This window comes from Oxyura jamaicensis, chromosome 1, assembly GCF_011077185.1.
Source record: "Oxyura jamaicensis isolate SHBP4307 breed ruddy duck chromosome 1, BPBGC_Ojam_1.0, whole genome shotgun sequence".
NCBI classification, from domain to species: Eukaryota; Metazoa; Chordata; class Aves; order Anseriformes; family Anatidae; genus Oxyura; species Oxyura jamaicensis.
Genome location: NC_048893.1, coordinates 84,083,356 through 84,100,993, shown reverse-complemented (window position 1 = coordinate 84,100,993; position 17,638 = coordinate 84,083,356). Strand labels below are relative to the sequence as shown.

Sequence of the window (17,638 nt, the reverse complement as noted above, 5' to 3'; positions counted from 1 at the left end):
GACTTAGCTGACAGTATTGAAGATGGTATAACTGGTGTTTCTAATACAACCTACACAGATGTTTGTCCTGAGTCAGACTTTCAGACCTGTAGCGATGGGAAAGTAGGCAAAAGGAACTGGCTGAAATTGCACTGAAGCACAGTGCTGACAGGAGTATGGCCAGGTCTGTAGTGCCCTTTTGCTTGATATCTATAATGGAAATGCTGGGGGCAGTTTGAGAGTCTCCTCTTGTCTTATTGCCAAGTCATTGATGGACTCTGTGGCACAAAGAATACAAAAATACTGTTTCTCATACAGCACTAATGATTGGTTAGGGCTAACACAATTGCAGAGTTCAACAGACGTGGTTTTCTGTCCCACTGTGCATGCCAGTTGCCATGGAAAGCAGGAAGCACAATCCAGGCATTTTCCTAAAGGGAAATCGCAGTCATGAAGCTGGTAGGAAAAAGATTCAAGTTCTGAGTTCAGCTACTGAGTAGGAGAAAAAAGAAAAAAGAAAAAAAAAAAAAAAAAAAAAGTATTTAATTTACCCTAATGATTCCTCTATTGTTTGGGGGGAACAAGAGAGCAGGCTGGACTGCAGATATGCCCAAGGAGGCTATAAACACAAGAACACCTGCCTTTTTTTTCAGTCCTTTTTACCCCAGAGTAGAATAATGGACAGATAATATTTACATCCACACTACATCCCAGAGACTGAATCAATGAGGACTCTTCAAGAATCCAGAGAACCAGGAAACTTAACTCATAATTTTGTTAAGTTCTTACTTATCCTTTACATATAAACAAAAGCGCATACATGAGGCACCAAAGGCTTCATGGTAAACTATCTTGTTCAGCTTCTCTTGTTCGCTCTACAAGTGTTGGGATCCCAAAGTATTTCTGCTCCTTACTCTCTGCTGCTCTGCATTATTGTAGACAAGGCAGAATTCTTCAGGACTTGTACTAAAAGATAAGACATCCTCAGGCTGGAAATTGGGAGACATTTCTTCTCAGAAAGAGCAGTCAAGCATTGGAACGGGTTGCCCAGGGAGGTGGTGGTGTCACCATCCCTGGGGGTGTTTAAGGAGTTGGACATGGTGCTTAGGGATATGGTTTAGTGGGTGACATTGGTGGTAGGGGGATGGTTGGACCGGATGATCTTGGAAGTCTTTTCCAAGCTTAATGATTCTATGATCCAATGACATGACTATGCATCACTGAAACATCAGCCTGGTAGAGCTAGAAATACTAAGAAAAAAGATTAATTTTACCCTTGGAAATTTTAAAGCACTTCTGATAATGGTACTTCTATTGAAGTCTCCAAGTCCTCACCATTTTCAGAGCTGCAGAGCAGCTGTAGCCCTCATAAGTTCCAGACAGAAATACATGTGATCAAGTCCTCAACATTCACCCGCACAGTCAAAACCCAGACAAATGCAGCTTAGTGCCCTGGCCACTCACGCAACAACAGAAGGGCTCAAACTCCATGTCAGAGGAAGGCAATGCATTTACAGTGCATTCATAAAACATATCCAGGAGAAAGAAAATATTTCAAAACATCACTAGGGCACAGATCTGTTTTTATAAAAACTCCAGTTTAATCTCATGGCTGAGACCTGGCAAAACATCTTTTTTTTTATGTTGTTTTTCTTTTTTTCTTTTTTTCTTTCTTTTTTTAAGCAATAAGGCACAAAGACAGGCAAGTCCACACAGAGAACAAAGCTTAAAAAAATACAATCCATCAGGGCTAGCAGGAGAAATAATCAAAAACCAGAGCCAGCGGGATGGGGACAGTCCTTTTCACAGTGTCTGATTTCCAACCCTTCCCTTGATGTGGCAGCAAATAGTGTTTTGAAGGAGACCAGTGTCTGCAAGAACAGTATCTGAGGTCTGAGCTGCTGCATGGAGCCCTCAGGAAGCAGTTGCTTCCTGCCGTCCTTCTTTTCCAGGCCTGTGAAAGTCCTGCTCCATCTCCAGTTGAACTTAGTGGCAAGCTTTCCATTCCTTGCTTGGAGCACAAGTAGTTAACACCAAGCCTTTAGATTGATTAGGAGCAAGCAAAAGCTAAACTGAACTGGGATCAGCTACAGCTTCTCCCCCAGCCCTAGAGGTTATTTTCTAGAGATGGAGAGAAGCAAGAGAGACAACTGCAAAACCTGGGCATGCCCAAAAGGGACTATGTGTTCCAGCAGATTGCTTGTGTTTCCAGGGACTGGGGAGAAGCTTGTGGTAGGAAGCCAAGTCAGTCTTTGCACTCTGGTCTCCCCTGATGTCATCCTTCCTCCCCCAGGACACGATCCTGCTCAGGAAGGCCGATTCAGACGTTCTGCCCACCACAAAACAGTCAGAACTAATTAGCTTCTCTGTGGGCAGACAGCCAGTTGATCTCACAATTTCAGGGCTAGAAAAGTTGCAACATAAAACAGTTCCATGCATCAGCCCAAGTTTCACAGATATGCAGGATTCAATTTAGACAATTCCTTCATTTTAATTACATTTCCTTTTTAATATATTTATATAAAATGTTCTTTTATATATATATATATAAATTTAACACAATATTCACCACTACAGGCATTTCAGGATTCATTAGGAAAGAAAATAGACTTTGATTGCACCTTTTGGACTCCAGGTGAGGGAAAATATTGAAGGGCTTTATGAATGCCCTCTGACGCAGACCTAAGTTCCCCTGAAGCTCTAAAGGTGAAAACAAGAAGTGCTTCGGTCTTTCTGCAGTGATAGCATAGGATGGGCAGTCCAGAGGAATGTGGCTTATAAGGTGAGATAGCACACTCATTTTTGCTTACCCTCTCTTCAATAAGGCAGCTCCCACACAGACTAACGTTAACCACGTCCCTCTTTTCCATCAGGGGATCCACCTCTTTGCCAGCCCAACCATTTCACACTGAGTCTGTGCTCCTGCACTTAAAAGAAGCTGCACAAACCTACTGACTACATGCAAAAAATAAGTGAAATTAAGCCACCTCTCCTGTCTCCCACTGGTAGAAGCCCACAAGCAGCAAACGCTTGTGGCACAATATCATGATTGAGACTGAGTCCATCTGCAAGTTTAGGGGTGGCCTAAAGGGGACGGCCCTAAAGGGGATGTTTAAACATCCATAGTCCCGTGGAAATTGAATCTTTTTTTAGATCTTGGAAATGATCCTTGCAAAGCTGCAAATGATGTGATAGTCTGTTTAAGAAGATCCTTTCCATAGTGCCAAGAACAATTGACTTAGATCTCATACAAAACTTCAAAGACTGGGCCAGGCTCCACTCCCATAACACTGTTCTATCCCTCTCAATGCTTCACAGAAAAGCAAACAAACAAACAAAACCAAGGAACAATCAAAGAAACAATATCCTTTCTTAAAACCTTGCAGGATCATGCTGGAGGGCAGGAGCTTGGTACTACCCCGAGTACAACTGCAAACCCTGAACCTCAGAAAAACTTCTAGTCTCAGGTTCAGTCTGCTACTGCAGGGTGGCAGAGGACAGCCTTAGGACCCTAAAGTGACGATGACATCAGGTCTGATCCTGGGGCTGACCTCAGGAATGGCTTAGTAACGTGGGGTCTCAGGAAGGTCCAACCACACTCAGCACCACTCAATGGTTGACGGCTTCTGTTGCATGGCTGTGTCCCAGTCTCAAGCCTTGGTTGTTGAAGCTGACTGCAATTATAGTACCAACACAAACCCACTCTTGAGCATTAGAAAGTCTGCAGAAGTTTAGGTCTGGAGCTGGGCATAGTGATATTTGTGCAATAAAGAGATAAATCCCAGCTCTGCAGGATCTGGTGCTTTATCTCTGCTTTCATGATACAAGTCCGCTAAAACCATTAAGCTATCGTGATGGGCCTGCATTCTGTCCACCTTGTTAGGATCTTGAACGTTTGATAGAGCAGGTGCAAGTTGGATCTAAAAATGCAAATACAGCTGTGATCAAGCTACAAAATAGAGATCTTGTTATGGAATTATTCTGCTTAATTAAAATCCAGGACCTGGATCTGAGCTCAAATTCTGAAACACCTTTAAAAATTACAGTTTGGATACAGATTTTAGTTGAGGTCAATCTTTAATATTACATATCATTTTCTAATAATTTTCTCTTGCAGGAACTTCACCAATTATGCCAAAAGCACTATTACTAACTGGAACACTGCTAAGAGTTGAGGCAGTGTATTATATACAAATTGAGAGACCTCATTTCTTGTTCGTAGATCAGCTTATATGAGATCAAGGAGGAAAAGAAAGAATAGTTTTAAGGTGCCAAGGTTTCATCACATTTTCTTTTTCTTTGGACACATTACTTTATGAGTTTGGCTGGCTCCATTCCAGATGCCTTGGCAGTCGCAACCAGGAACTGAGAGAATATAAATCCCTGCCCAAAGTAAACTCTTTTATTGACGCCAAAAAATCTGGGCACCATTTCCATTACTTTTGCTCTCTGTAAAGCCTTACCACAATACCCCGTATCACACCTTCTTCCATAGTCATTTACCATTACTCCAGCCATGGTGTTTAAAAGCTTTCCTATGAGGCAGTAAGAAAAGCACTTGGGTGCCATCTAAATGCAACACAGAGCTGTACTATGAGGAATATGGAAAACTGGCAAACCCCTGGTTTTAATGGGAGGCTGCACAGGCGTTTTATGGTCCGGGAGGAGGCTAATAGAGTTGTCATGAAGCTGCATATGCTGAACTGGCCGTCCACAGCTTGCCCAGATAAAGCAGAGGCTGTCAGCTGTGAGACAACATGGACCCAAACAAGAACTTCAGGATTAATATTCTCCCTCAACCAAAATGACAGCATGGACATCGTCCTTTTCTCTGTTCCCTCCTACACTGCATTACACACAAGTGGGAAGTGCAATGGGGAGGATCAAATACAGCAACTTGTTACAGGGAAAGGCCCTCTTGTTTTTTCACTCTCCCTTTGGATATGGCAAGATAAAATTCTACTGAAGGTGTATTCCTTGCATCTGTGTGCATGGAGCTTCTCAAAAGCACTCTGGCATCTCTTCCCCTTAGCAAAAAAAACGTGTGCAGACAAAGCAGAGCATAGACCGGGCCCTCCAGACACAATGACACTAATTAAGTGACACATTCAGGACAGACCAAGAGCTCATGGGCCAAGCTTGCTAACAATTTTAAAATGCCAGTACATTATGAAAAAAACCCTAAACATACATCCACTGGGAAATTCTGACTGATACTCATTGTGGTGGCTATAGCACTTCCTACCAGATGCCCAGTTACTGCTCAAACTATAGCCCATAATACCCATCAGAGAGCCTACACACTCGTACACCTCCATGAATGATGGGCCCTGCAAGCACCATTACAGGGACAATCTCAGTGCTGGTAGCAACACCTGTGTTCCCATCTCCTCCTAGCCACTGGTGACATTTAAATCTCAGAAACAGCACGGGCTGTACCTGACTTTGCAATCGCCCACCGTCACATTCCAGGCAACAGATGAACCTGCGGTTAACTTGGAGTTAGAGGCTTTATAAAGGAAGCTTTAATTCTATTCCCACAGCAGCTATTGCTTATATGAACATGTATTTGCCTGTAATGATAACGGCCCTTCAGGAGAGAGTTTAATTCACTTCAAATCCCCCCCTCAAGATATTGTTTGCGATCTGTTCTACAGTCCCACAAAGCATCCTCATTACCATACCCTCAATCAATTTGAAAGCATTGAGGGGCAGGGAGGTGAAAGCCAGCCATGCTCTCAAAGAAACAACATAAAATCATGAGGAACAACAAATCTGAAGGAGGAAGAAGCACCTGGGGACATGCCACACAGTGGCAATGAAAGACCAAGGGTCAAAGATACGTCAGTCAGGGTGCAGGAGGGCAATAGCCCAAGGACATGCAGGTCAGAGAATCCTCTTGGTTTTCTCTGCTGTCAGCAGTATGGAGCACAGCTGGAGACAGTTACAGAGGTGTCACCTGGCTTTAAGCGATGATGAAAATTGTTGATATTGGCCTTTGTTATGACTGTATCTTCCCTTCCATTGATACTAGCCTGAGAAGTCTATCAATGGACACTCATTCCCCAGCCACACAAATCTTGCCTGCCAAAGAAAGGTGTGGCTGAGCACTAAAAAAACGTAATCAGGACTTGGAAGACTGAAAGAACAACTAGGCGTTTCCAGTCCAGCTTTAATTCCACCTTACACATGGTGGAAAGATTACATCTTTGATGCAAGAGAAAAGCTGGAGGCAGTGCCCTCAGGTTGCATGTTTGCCACTGGAACATCTTTGTGTAGCTCACACCCTTTGTAACTTGCTCATGCCAGCTTCACCTTCCTCTTCAGCTATCCCCGGCTTCCTATGCTGTTTACTTACACTCTCCAAACAAGACAGCAGAGACAGACAGCCATGGTCCTTCAGTGGCTGCTGGGAAAAGATAGAAGGAGGTTCCAAGCATCTGAACTTACCTCCTCAGCAGATGTTTTGCCCCTGCACCCTGGGCTGCAGTACTTTAGAACAGTTTCCCCCCACTCTATTTTTTCAGTTATTCCAAGATTTACTTTTCCTGTTCCTTTTTTTCTTTTTTTTTTTTCAGTAGAAAGGATGAGACTTCCACAGGGCTTGTTAGATAACAAGAACGAGGAAAGGCAAGTTCCTTGGGACTGGTTTACAAAAAAGCAAGACAGTGAGGGACTACAAAGGGTTGAGAAAGGGAAGGAAAAGCAAGACAAAAAGCCTATGACCTTCCATAGCAAAATGCTTTGCAGGAAATGGTAAAAGATTTGGTAAAAGATCCTTGCACAAAACAGTTAAACAACAGCAAAATGAAAACAGTTGGTCTTGGTGTAGACACTGCCATCCCATCCACCATGGACAAGGAGCAAGGGAGGCTGTTGCTATTCAATCTGCCTCCCACTTCGTCCATCCAGAATCACAGAGCGCCTCTGTGGCTGGTAAAAGCAGCTGGTAGAAGTCTCCAGTCTCTGGCCGTTCTTGGGGATGGTCATTTTGTTCCTCAGTGTCACCCCCTCGGGCGTTGTCCGCGACGTCTCAGACAGATCGCCACAGATGGGGCTTGAAGAGGTGGTCTGAGTGGGGCTCCTTATGGGTGATAACAGCACCCTGGAGTCTGCTGAAGAGGAGGGGTGGTCCATAATGGGGAAAGGGGGGCTGAAGAGAATCAGACTCTGGGGCCTTCCGGGCCTAGATCTATAGGAAGGCTTGGAGAACCCTGAAGGCCTCTCCATCTTCGAGGACTGTGGATTATCTTCAGCTGTCTCCCCCTCAGAAGTGCGCTTTCGGCGCAGAACGGGGGCATCCAGGCCAGGGTTATGATTGGATTGAGATGGCTCCAGCGGAGATCCCAGGCTGCTATGCCAAGGGCAGGCCGAGTCCTTTTGAGCTGGGTCACTGTTCTCTTTCTCTGCCTTGGCTTTCTTCTCAGTCTGTGGGCTCTTGGGGGGCTCCAGATGGCCCCATGCCACCCGTTGAGCCTGTCTGCCAGCCTGCTTAGCTTCTGCCTCCTTCTTCTCCACCGGGGGAGCAGCATTTTGAGCCTGCAGGGGCTGGGGGATCTGGGTGTACTGGATCTTAGGCGGTATCACAGGCACTGCTCTAGCCTGGCACATCTTAATCATGAAGGAGGTTCTGACCGCTGACACACTGACTGGGGCAGAGTTACGACGGCCGGTGGTGGCATGGGCCACTGCCAGGTAATCCAAGTCCAGATCCACGTGGGCACTGAAAGGAGATCCCCAGGGAACACCTTTACCTGCAGCAGGGCAGGCAGTTGGCAGGGACGGGACAGAGTCACTGCTTTTCACTTCCTTCTTCCCACAGAGGTGGTGCCCAGTGGCAGAGGGCATGGCCAGGCCCTCAAAAGTAAAGAAATCTGGGGCTGGAAGGAGTGTATCCAAGTTGAGGGATGATGGCCTAGTCTTCACTTTATGAGGTGTTTCTTCACCTTTATTACTTGGACCTGATTCAGTGGCAGCGCACAATGCTTTGGTAACAGCATCTCCTCCCAGGGCAGTGTCCTGAGATATGGGCAACTTCTCCTTTGTGTTCTTTGTCTCTAAAGAACAGTCTGGGGTATTTGGGTATGACAAAGACAGCTCGAGCTTTGAGCTCCAAGGATTTTCTTTGCTCACTTTTTTCTCCTCTGGTTCTGAAAGAGGGATTCTGGAGGGTTCTTCTTGCTTAGCTGGTGTTTCCTCCCTGTCATGGGGACACCTCAGCTCTTCAGGTTTCAGAAGTTCTTCAGGAAGACGTGTGCTATTCTCATCTTGCTTAGCTCTGCCCAAACTAGAGGGGGAGATGGGCTGTGTTTTGGGCAGCTCACAAGACGCTGGCAAGATGTCACTGCAAGGTTGCTGCTGTTCAGGGGCATCTATGAAGGAGAATGGGATAGTCCACAGACTCATCACCGTGTCTTTACTATCCAGGGAGAGGCTGCGACTGAATCGTGGTCTAAGAGAAAGGCCTGTCTCTGATCTCTGACTCTGTGGTTGAAACTCTGGTATTGTCTTCTCTTGAATGTCCTTAAAGGTGGGGGAGTGGAGGGGGCTCGTGACCCACTGATGATCCTCCCATGGCTCCACAAGTTCTAAGCTCTGCACGTTGTCTGTCCAGGTATCCTCGTCATCCTGCTCACCAGCATCATGAGTTCTGCTAACAGCATTACCCTCCTTCAGCTCCTGGATTCCAGCTCCACTCAGCTCCTTGGAGGAGAATTTGTCCCTTCCATCAGCAGGCATTATTTCAGGCTTCTCCCTCTGAGTATGGACTCTGGTATGACCCTCACTTTCCTTCTGCAGCTTGCAAGTGCTATTTTTTTCTTTCTCTGGCTCTGAGCAGGCTCCTTTGGAAAGAGAAAATGTATCTATTGGGGGAACTTCATTAATTTCTGGTTGACTATGAAGCTTCCAGTCCAGGGGAGGAGTGAGACATTCACTCATGCTGTCCTCCACCACTGGGTGGTGGTTCTTCGGGGCGGCTGCGCCAGTCGGGACAGTACCCGGTTTGGGTAGGGCTGTAGCAGCGCTCTGCTGTGCAGCCACATCAGACTGGCAGCTGTGGTGGCTGTCTGGTCGTTCCACGTTGGTGGCACCAAATAAAGGCACCTGAGCTGTGGTCTGTGGTGTCCCACTTGCAGATTTCTGCTCAGACAGGGTTGGGCTTTGCCCTGGGCCAGAGGAAAGACTATTTGTTTGTGCTGAAGAAGATTCAGAAATTGGGCCTGTCTTGGGGACAGCTGCTGGCAAGATCAAGAGCTCCTCTTCAGGTTCAATGATTTTCAGTTCATGCTGTATCTCTGGCCACAGCGGTTCTAGAAGGGCATTCACAGGGTCCTCCTCAGTCTGAAAAACAGAAGAAACACCATGACAAGGCAGCTCACAAATTACCAGTAAATACACCTCTGTTTTCCTCGTACAGAGTGGCTTCTGGACAAGTATCTTCATGAGTACAGACACACACACACTGCCACCAATCCAACAAATGAAATACTTCTACAAACAAGTAGGTTTTATGAAGAAGATCTGTGACAGACAGTATGAGGCCTGGGAAGACGCACTTGGAAGAGCGAGGTGAATGAAGAGCTGGAATGTCTCAGCTCTTCCCATTCACTTGTCCTCGCCAGAGGTTCTACATTCCCAAGTTGCACTGTAACTGGAATGAGTAATCTGTTTAAGGATATAGGTCAACAGATCTTTGAATAGATGTCCAGAGAGGAGTATTGCTGTAAGGAAACTTAGTTAAAAAGCTCTAGTAGAGATACAGGGGAGGTAGGGGAAAAATAAAGTGTCTAGAGAACGGAAAAAAAAATTAAATATTCAGGCTGTACAGATCAACAGAATGGGACAGCAAAAACAGAAGAGGATTTCAGAGACCCTGGGTCAAAATGATCAGACACCTGGCCAGTTTCACATTTGGAGAGTCTCACAGGAGACAGATTGTACTGACTACAGTTATAGTTACAGAAAGAGAAAACGAAGAAGAGTCAGTACGTAGTTGCATAAAGCTAAATCACCAAATGCTCATGGGAGCAGAACGGAAACTAATACATGGTCAATTCTTGACCCTGCTTAACCTAGGTCATAGAATGAATTTTCATGTCTATGGATGGATACACAATGAAATGTTGAACATCCTCTCAGTCACCACCATGACATTGCCCTCCATCCTTTTTCTCACAGATTCTTCCTTACCGCATCCCTTAAGCGTGGCACCTCCTCTGGCTTAGCCTTCTGGATATCCTGCTGGCCACAGCAGCCTTCTGGGGAGACGTCCTTCATCTTGAGCTGCCCTTGCTCTGCTTTGTCTGCAGGGAGCAGCCCTGTATGAACCTCTGAGGCTGGAGTTTGCTCCAAGGTGGGACTTTGCTCTGAGGATTGCCGGAGGCTGCTGTTGCTGCTGGTGCTGCTGCTCTGCCCACATAACATCTCCTGATTTTCTGCTGCGGGCTGTGCAGTTTCTAATGTCTCAGGTTTCCTAGCTGCCACCAGCTCCTCGAGGTGAGAGCCTGGATCAGAAACACAAATGAACTTTGTAACGACTTGTGACTGAAAGCATGTGCCTGGCAGTGCTCCCTGAAATGAAGCAGTGCAATTTTGGCCCAGTGAAAACAAAGAAAGCTGCAGAGCTTCCTCCAGGAAGAACAGGGCATTGCAGTAAGGACACCCACCTCCCCAGCCCCAGTACTGCAGCAAGGGCCAACGCGATCTGCAGCTGCCAACACCAGCCGTGGCACTGCTTGGTTTCTTTCCTGCCATGAGAGCAGGCTGGAGCCACCTCCACGTTACTGCAGTCAAGCATCAGGGTACCTCCACTAGACCAGCATGGGCTCCACACAGCTCTTCGCAACACGCCTTTACCTCGGGCTGCTCCCGTTGGCAGGAGAGATCCCGGTGACTTCTCCTTCCTCTCTGGGGCCAGCTCCATCCTCGTGTGGCTCCCTGCTTCCAGGGCCGAGGGGCTGGGGCTCTCAGGCACCAGGGCAGACAGTTCCTCCAGGCTGGAGAGGGAAGGCTTGTCCTTGGCGGGCACGCGGCACGGGGTGCTGTTGGCGCTGATGACTGCAGACACCCGCAGCGGGACAGAGACAGCGAAGGGCTCTGAGATGTTCAGGGCTTTCCTCTGGTGCCGAGGGGAGGCCTCCAAGGGGAAGAGGCTGCTGGGAAAGCCCGACTTGGCAGCTGTTTCAGAGGTGTAGAACATGCGACTGCCTTTAGGGGAAGTCTGCTCGTTTTCGGCCTCCTCTGCTGCTCGGAAGACCTTCATCTGCTCGGGGGGTGATTTTGCCTGTGGTGTCCAGCAAGGAGCTTTGTCCCCACTCAGCTCTGAGCTTCCTTTTGCCCCCATGGCAGATCCTTCCCGCTCCCACTCATTCTCCTTGCTGAGGTCGTATGAGCTGCCTGTGCCTCCGGTCCGCATTTTCATCACCGGGACAAAAAACCCTCCAGTAGTCACTGCCCGTTTGAATCTGCTCTTTTCATCCTCCCCTAGAGGAGGGAAGATACAAGGCAGTCAGTGGGAAACAGAGCACTAGCAGCAGCCATCCTCCGCAAGGATCCCATATTCATCCCCCCAGGAATGGCTCCTGCCCTTGGTGAACACCCACATTTCCTCAGAGGGATGGGGACTGTAGCCCTGGGCCTCCTTCAAACTGGGCAGGGCTGAATAGGATGCCCTCCACTCAAAATCATCCAGGACTTTTATTAGAGGCTACTCTCAATCAGATGTAGCCAAGGCTAGGGCTAACACAAATTGCCAACGGAGATCATATCTCAGAGCATTATTGGTTTGTTGCAAGTATTTTTAATTGCTTTATACTTTTCCTTGTAAAAGGGAAATTTGTGCCCACCAGAATAACCAAGAATGAAATCAAAGCAATCCCACTGCTAATAAAGATGCAGCTAGGCACCATGATAACTCTCAGGTGCATGCACAAACACAAAAGATGCAGTTGAAGGTCAAAAATGCATGCACAGAAGGGTGAGGGCACTTAGCAGATGTGGCATAAGCATAAGGATATACAACATGGTGAGATAAGGAAAGACACAGACCACAGCTTATATGCAAGCATGGGAGAGAGCTGAGAGGGCAGAGGTGAAGCATAGGCGGTTGATGTCTCACCTTCCACTGGCAGGGAACACAGTGAGTCCATGCTCTTTGCAGGCCGAATGGTGGCTTTTTCTGTGGAAAATGAGTTTTAGAAACAGGCTTCAGATCACACAGCTTTTCAGACTTCAGCCCATAAAGAACAAAGACTGAATATAGACAGACATGCCCAACAGACATCAAAGTTATTTTCCATTTCTGAGCGTTTCCCCTCTGCATCCACACCATGCAGCTTATTACCCACAACACTTGTCCACACAGCTGGGGATCCACTAGTGCTAACAACAACAGCTTTGCACCTGCCAGACATGTGGAGAGCTATACTTAACCCAGCCAGTCAATGCCATCTTCACTCTGCAGCAGTCTGACATCCCCAAAGCCATCTTGTGCCACTGCCCTCCCTGATCATACCAGGTGATTGCTTGTGGGGACTTTTTAACTAAACTGGCATAAATGCCTTCCCAATTCTAATTCCTTATAGTAAATGTCAGGTTATTTTCATGTTCTATCCCCAGATTCTTGCTGGTGTGAGCGTGCTCAGCCTTTTCGTGGCAGCAAAATTATGTGGTCAGTAAGCAACTTATTCCCTGGTCATCCTCACTGGACTTATTTGTCCAAAAATGATCTGCCATTTGTCACCAGACACTCTACAGGTCTGCTCCCAAGAGTTTTTGGAAGCATGTGACTGTTACTGCTCTGAAAGGGGAGATGGAGGGGAAAGTAGCTGGCAAGAGCAGCAAGTTAGTTTCTGGCAGTCCAAAAAGGATCCTGGGAGCTCTGGAAAACGTCTGGGAGCAAACTTTGTTGTTTACGATGGTGCACAAAGTAGGTAAGGCAGAAAGTGAGTGGGCTTGTTGGACTTTATTTGTTTATATAATTAAGGCTTCTGGGACTTTCACATGAGCACAGGAGAAACTCCAGCTACCTTTCGCATTTATATGGAGTCCTGGCTACCTTTCACGTTCATATGGCATGATGTCTTGAGCACTGGTTCTGCATTCCCAGAGGAACAGAATTCAAGCTGCAGAGCTCACATTTTATGTGACTTGCAGACTTGTGTGCATGGACACAAACCGTGCTAAAGCATGTGCCGAGTTTGAACAGCAAGTTCATCTGTTTCCCCACATTATGCTGTAAGCAGAGTACACAAAAATACAACATGGCACCGCTAAAGCATTGCTTCTCCAAAGTGCTGCTCTGATGCCTAAATCTCTGCATGATTCTGCATTTTTATGTCCTGCTGGTGAAAATGTGCAACCTCCTGTCACTCGGTACTGTGCTTGGAACAAAGGCTCAGCCCTGACAATCACTGGGCTCCAAACATTCCCAGGCAACCCTGGGCTAGTACTATTTTGGGACAGAGTATTCCTTATCAAAGTGAGAAGGTGATCCCATGATCAAAATAGGATGGAGAGCTATTTTGAGGTCTGCCATGGACACTCTGTGTGAGGCCATCTGTACATGTAAAACACAGGGGAAGGCAGGTGTCCAAAGAAAAATGGATCCAGCATTTGGCTTCACACTTATCTTTGATCCAAAGACTGCCTCTCTTATATGTGGTTGGCAACATTATATAATGTTGGCAACACTAACCATTTTAAGTCTTGCGATGTTTGGTAGCATTCCTTCAAACATCAACTCCTAGAATCATGAGGTTATCTTAAAAATCACAAGTTCATCTTCTTTTTAATAAGCAAATCATGATTAAAGTTATCTCTATGATTTTTAGGACTTGAGTCATCATTTCTGAACACTTGGAATTGGCACTCCTAGGTAATTTTCTAGGAAGCAAAGAGCTTAAGATATTGCAGCTCAGGAGAATCTAGAATTTAGGATTACAGTCAGGAGAAAAGACATCTCCCTTGTAAATGTTGCAAAAGTAATCACTTCCCTCAATGTGCTGAGAGCCAGGAGCCATAGGAACTCCTTGTTTTTCAGACACTGAACACAGTTGGTTCTTTAATGCCCTTTGGTAGGACAGCCGCTCTCCCAGTGCTGTGTAAGGAATGTAAGGAGTTGGCTGGGTTGGAAGAGTGGACTAATCCAACCCAATATGCCACATAGCATTTCCTAGTCCCTAGGCTCGACAGCTGGGCAGTGGGAGCCTGTTTATCACATACCAAAGTGGAATATTTGCTGTAGCTGCCTGGCATATCATCCTTAAGGGTGCTTCTTGCCATCATATGAAAATAAGATGTCCATGAAACCAGGCAACAAACATGACTCCATTAAACTATCTCAAGTCTAATGGCATTAGCGTCACATGGATACAGGTTGCCTCATGCTATCAGTGCTGCAGGAGAAGCCGTGGAGAGAAATATGTCACTGAAAAGTGGTTCTTACCAGAGAGTTTCTGTGCCCTTACGAAGACACTCCCATTTCGACTCAATTTAGACTTTGATTCTGAGCCAGAACGGCCCAAGTTAAATATCGACTTCCATTTCTTGGACTTGGTAGATAATTTTCTCCTGGAACAATGAAAAAAAAAAGAGCTCAGGAGATTACCAAAACTTACCCTTTCGTTTTTTTTTCAGAATCCCGTAAAATCCTCTGAACTCTTTCCCCTGAACACTTCCCTTCTTTTCCTCTCACTTCTCTTTTAATTCTAGTATATGCAAGGCATTGCTACACAAACACTTCTCCCTTACCTGCAAGTGATTTATCTGTACTGCTGATTTAACCATGTCAAGGATGAAAAGACACCTGAGCCAGCTCTTCACAGAGTTGGCTTTGGCATCATTCTACAGCAACTGTGATTGACTGAGTGATCAACCACGCCTGCTTCCAGAAAGCAGACATTTCTGGGGCTAGAACTGTCTTGTAACACAGTAAAGAAATAATTGCCTTTCAGACAGGTTTTAATGACAGTATGCAAGATAAATTCCAGAGAACTGATGGAATGTGTGCTATTGCCTGGTGCACAAAGCTATCCTTTAAAGTCCTCATGATTAATAGTTTTTATGAATTTGCAAAAATAAAAGGATCTGTTAATACAAATGGCTATTAATGCTTCTCAGGTCAATCTGAATTTAATCGTGAGTGTTGATCATATGTTAGTATAATGTAATAACTGAAAGGAGGAGGCTGAAGGGAATTAAATCAATTTCTTGTAAATGTCAGAGGAAGTGGGATGCCAGTTCCCTGTGTCTTTTCAGAAAGCCAGGCTTTAAGCAGAAAGAAGCTGCTGTTCCTGAAGCCAATTTTCTTCTATGAATATTATTGCACGAAGCTCTGTTTCAGTTCCTTCACATACCCATTCTGACTCCTCCTTCAGTCTTCAAGAGCAAGAACCATTTTACCTCCCTGTCTCACTCTCCAAAATGTGTTTCCTACCCATTCTCATAGTTCTGCTTTTCTTTCAGATCAGTACTCAGAAGAGCACAAATCAGTCCTATGAAGAGGATTAACATCTTAGTGATAGGACTGTTCTCTTCAAGTGAGAAAGGAAAAGGCACTGTAGACAGGCAATACACCCTTTTGTTTAAAACTGGTTATCTTCTTGCCAGTATTCTATTAGACAGCTCATTTTTCCTTTAATATATCAAGTGTGAAGAAATATCTTTGCTACAGTGCTTTATGGGTCAGTAGATTAATGAGTCTCCTGCTGCAGAGGCTATAATCTCTCAGAACCAGGCAGTCAAGCAGCCATATATTAGCAGATAGATAGACCAATAGATAAATAATTAGGCTGGGCACCAGTGCCAACAACTGCAGCAACGTAAGCTGAAATTGGACTCTTGTCAGCATAGGCGTCACTATGTAAATATCTCGTCGTGCTGGAGAAATTTTGCTGTGCTTCTTGGCTGTGAGCACAGAGGAAGGTGGAGAAGGATGAAGCTGAGCAGGTCAGTACCACCAGGCGCGCTATGGACAAGCCACCAGCAGGTGGAACTCGTAGGAGAGCAGTGTCTGGACCTGCTCCTTGCCCAGCCCTCATTTAGCCAAACCTTGAACTCACACAAGGTCGCAAAGACAATTAATTCCTCCTGCAGGATGTTCTGCCCTAACGGAGGGATGAGGGCTGGTGGAGCTAGGAATCCAGCAAATGAAACGCTTCTCAGGAGCAGCTGTGCCTCTTGAGAAGAATATGCAATTTTCTCTCAATGGTGGCTGTAAATTCATGTGTGCAGGTGTGCGGCTTTCTCACTAAGAGAAGTCTCATTCCTAATCATGCTGGGGAACCTGCTCTTTTTGCTCACACTTTACACTCTTCTTGGCACTTACTTGCTGTCAGGGAGGTCAACAACTGTGTGGAAGAGGGAGCCGGTTACAGGGACAATCTCAGGCAAGCTGTTCTCTCTCCTCTCCTTCCGAGCAGGGTGGGAGGCCGACAGACTCCGTGCCTGCGCTTCTTCCAGGCTCACCAGCTTCATCGGCAGGGAGGCCGAGGGGAGTGACAGATTTCTCACAACTGGTGCGTTCTCTGAAAAGCAAGAAAGTACATTCCAGCCCCGGGGTGAGGAGAGACGAGAGCAAGAGCTTTGTGTCTTTATTTGACTGGAACAACTCCTGCGGAGGGGGAAAAGGAGCAGCACGTGCAGAGAGAGAGGCTTTTGTCAGATAAGCCTTCCATCTCCCCAGCAACCTTATCCATCTGAGCGCATTCCCAGCAAGGGCCACACTTGCCAGCCAAAGGCTGCTTTGCACAGGCTTGCTGCCCCTGCTGTGGATGCGTTGGTGTTAAAGAGGCATCCCTGAAAAACACCAGGATGCATACGTTCTCCTCCCTCCCCAGGTTTTGGAGCAGCTGAGTCCCCATCCAAGCCTGGTGTCTAATTCTCCCTCTCACTTCCACATCTCTCTCCTTCTTTTGTTCTAGGAAGGGGGACTGCTCCAAACACCACCATTACTATACCTACCCTTCAGGGCTACTGGGAGTACCTGCAGTACAACCAGAAGGCTTGGAATTCACAAATTGATGTCTTTCTGTACTGCTGGTGACAGTAAGGACACAGTTCCTCTCTCCCTGCCTTCTGCCAGGGCAGAAACGTGGCACCTGCACCAGCACAGCACTGGTGCTGTAGGTCGAGCAGGGAACCGCACTGGAACCACGGGCTCCAGGGACAACCAGCAGGAAAAGGTGGATGGGATGAGCTGACACAGGGCTGGAGAGCAGAAGCAGGGTTACTCCGTCATTTCTGCAGGTGTCTTCCCACTGGGTATAACAGGAAGACACATACTGCTGAAATGATGTGAGATCATTGTGGTTCCAAGCCCTCTCACTTCTCTGCCTTAAAATAATTTTGACAGCAAATCTGTCACTAAATTAAAAAAATCATCATCTCCCAAGTCTGTTGATGTCCCAGTAAAAATAAATAAATTTATTTTTGTAGAACACCTCCAAGAACAAGACAGAAGTTTTTAAAACAAAATCATAAGTTTTATCTTCAGAGTGTGGCCTCCGAGTTGGATGGATACAATGGCTGCAGGGCAGGTATCACTGATATGATAAATTATATCTGGGGAAGCCTGACAGAACCACGAGTGTGGCTGATGGGCTTAGAGAGAAAACTTAGGCCCAAAGTGAGAAGCTAGTTGTGTGGTCTTCCTTCTGAA

The 17,638-nt window shown here is 46.3% G+C and overlaps 1 protein-coding gene across 2 annotated transcripts in view; it reads right to left on the bottom strand.

The window, feature by feature from the left end:
- Window positions 1–1,558: 1,558 nt before the first annotated feature.
- Window positions 1,559–17,638, bottom strand: part of ARHGAP31 (Rho GTPase activating protein 31) — a 59,855-nt gene continuing 43,775 nt past the window's right edge. Inside the window, exons 7-12 of one of the 2 annotated variants that reach the window (XM_035314819.1) lie at window positions 16,307–16,505; window positions 14,426–14,550; window positions 12,098–12,157; window positions 10,831–11,463; window positions 10,171–10,484; window positions 1,559–9,321 (exon numbers count right to left, since the gene is read on the bottom strand). In XM_035314819.1, the coding sequence (XP_035170710.1) occupies window positions 6,859–9,321; window positions 10,171–10,484; window positions 10,831–11,463; window positions 12,098–12,157; window positions 14,426–14,550; window positions 16,307–16,505 (3,794 nt within the window). In that variant the 3' untranslated portion in view covers window positions 1,559–6,858. The remainder of the gene's footprint in view (window positions 9,322–10,170; window positions 10,485–10,830; window positions 11,464–12,097; window positions 12,158–14,425; window positions 14,551–16,306; window positions 16,506–17,638) is intronic. The other variant, XM_035314820.1, reaches the window with a different exon arrangement.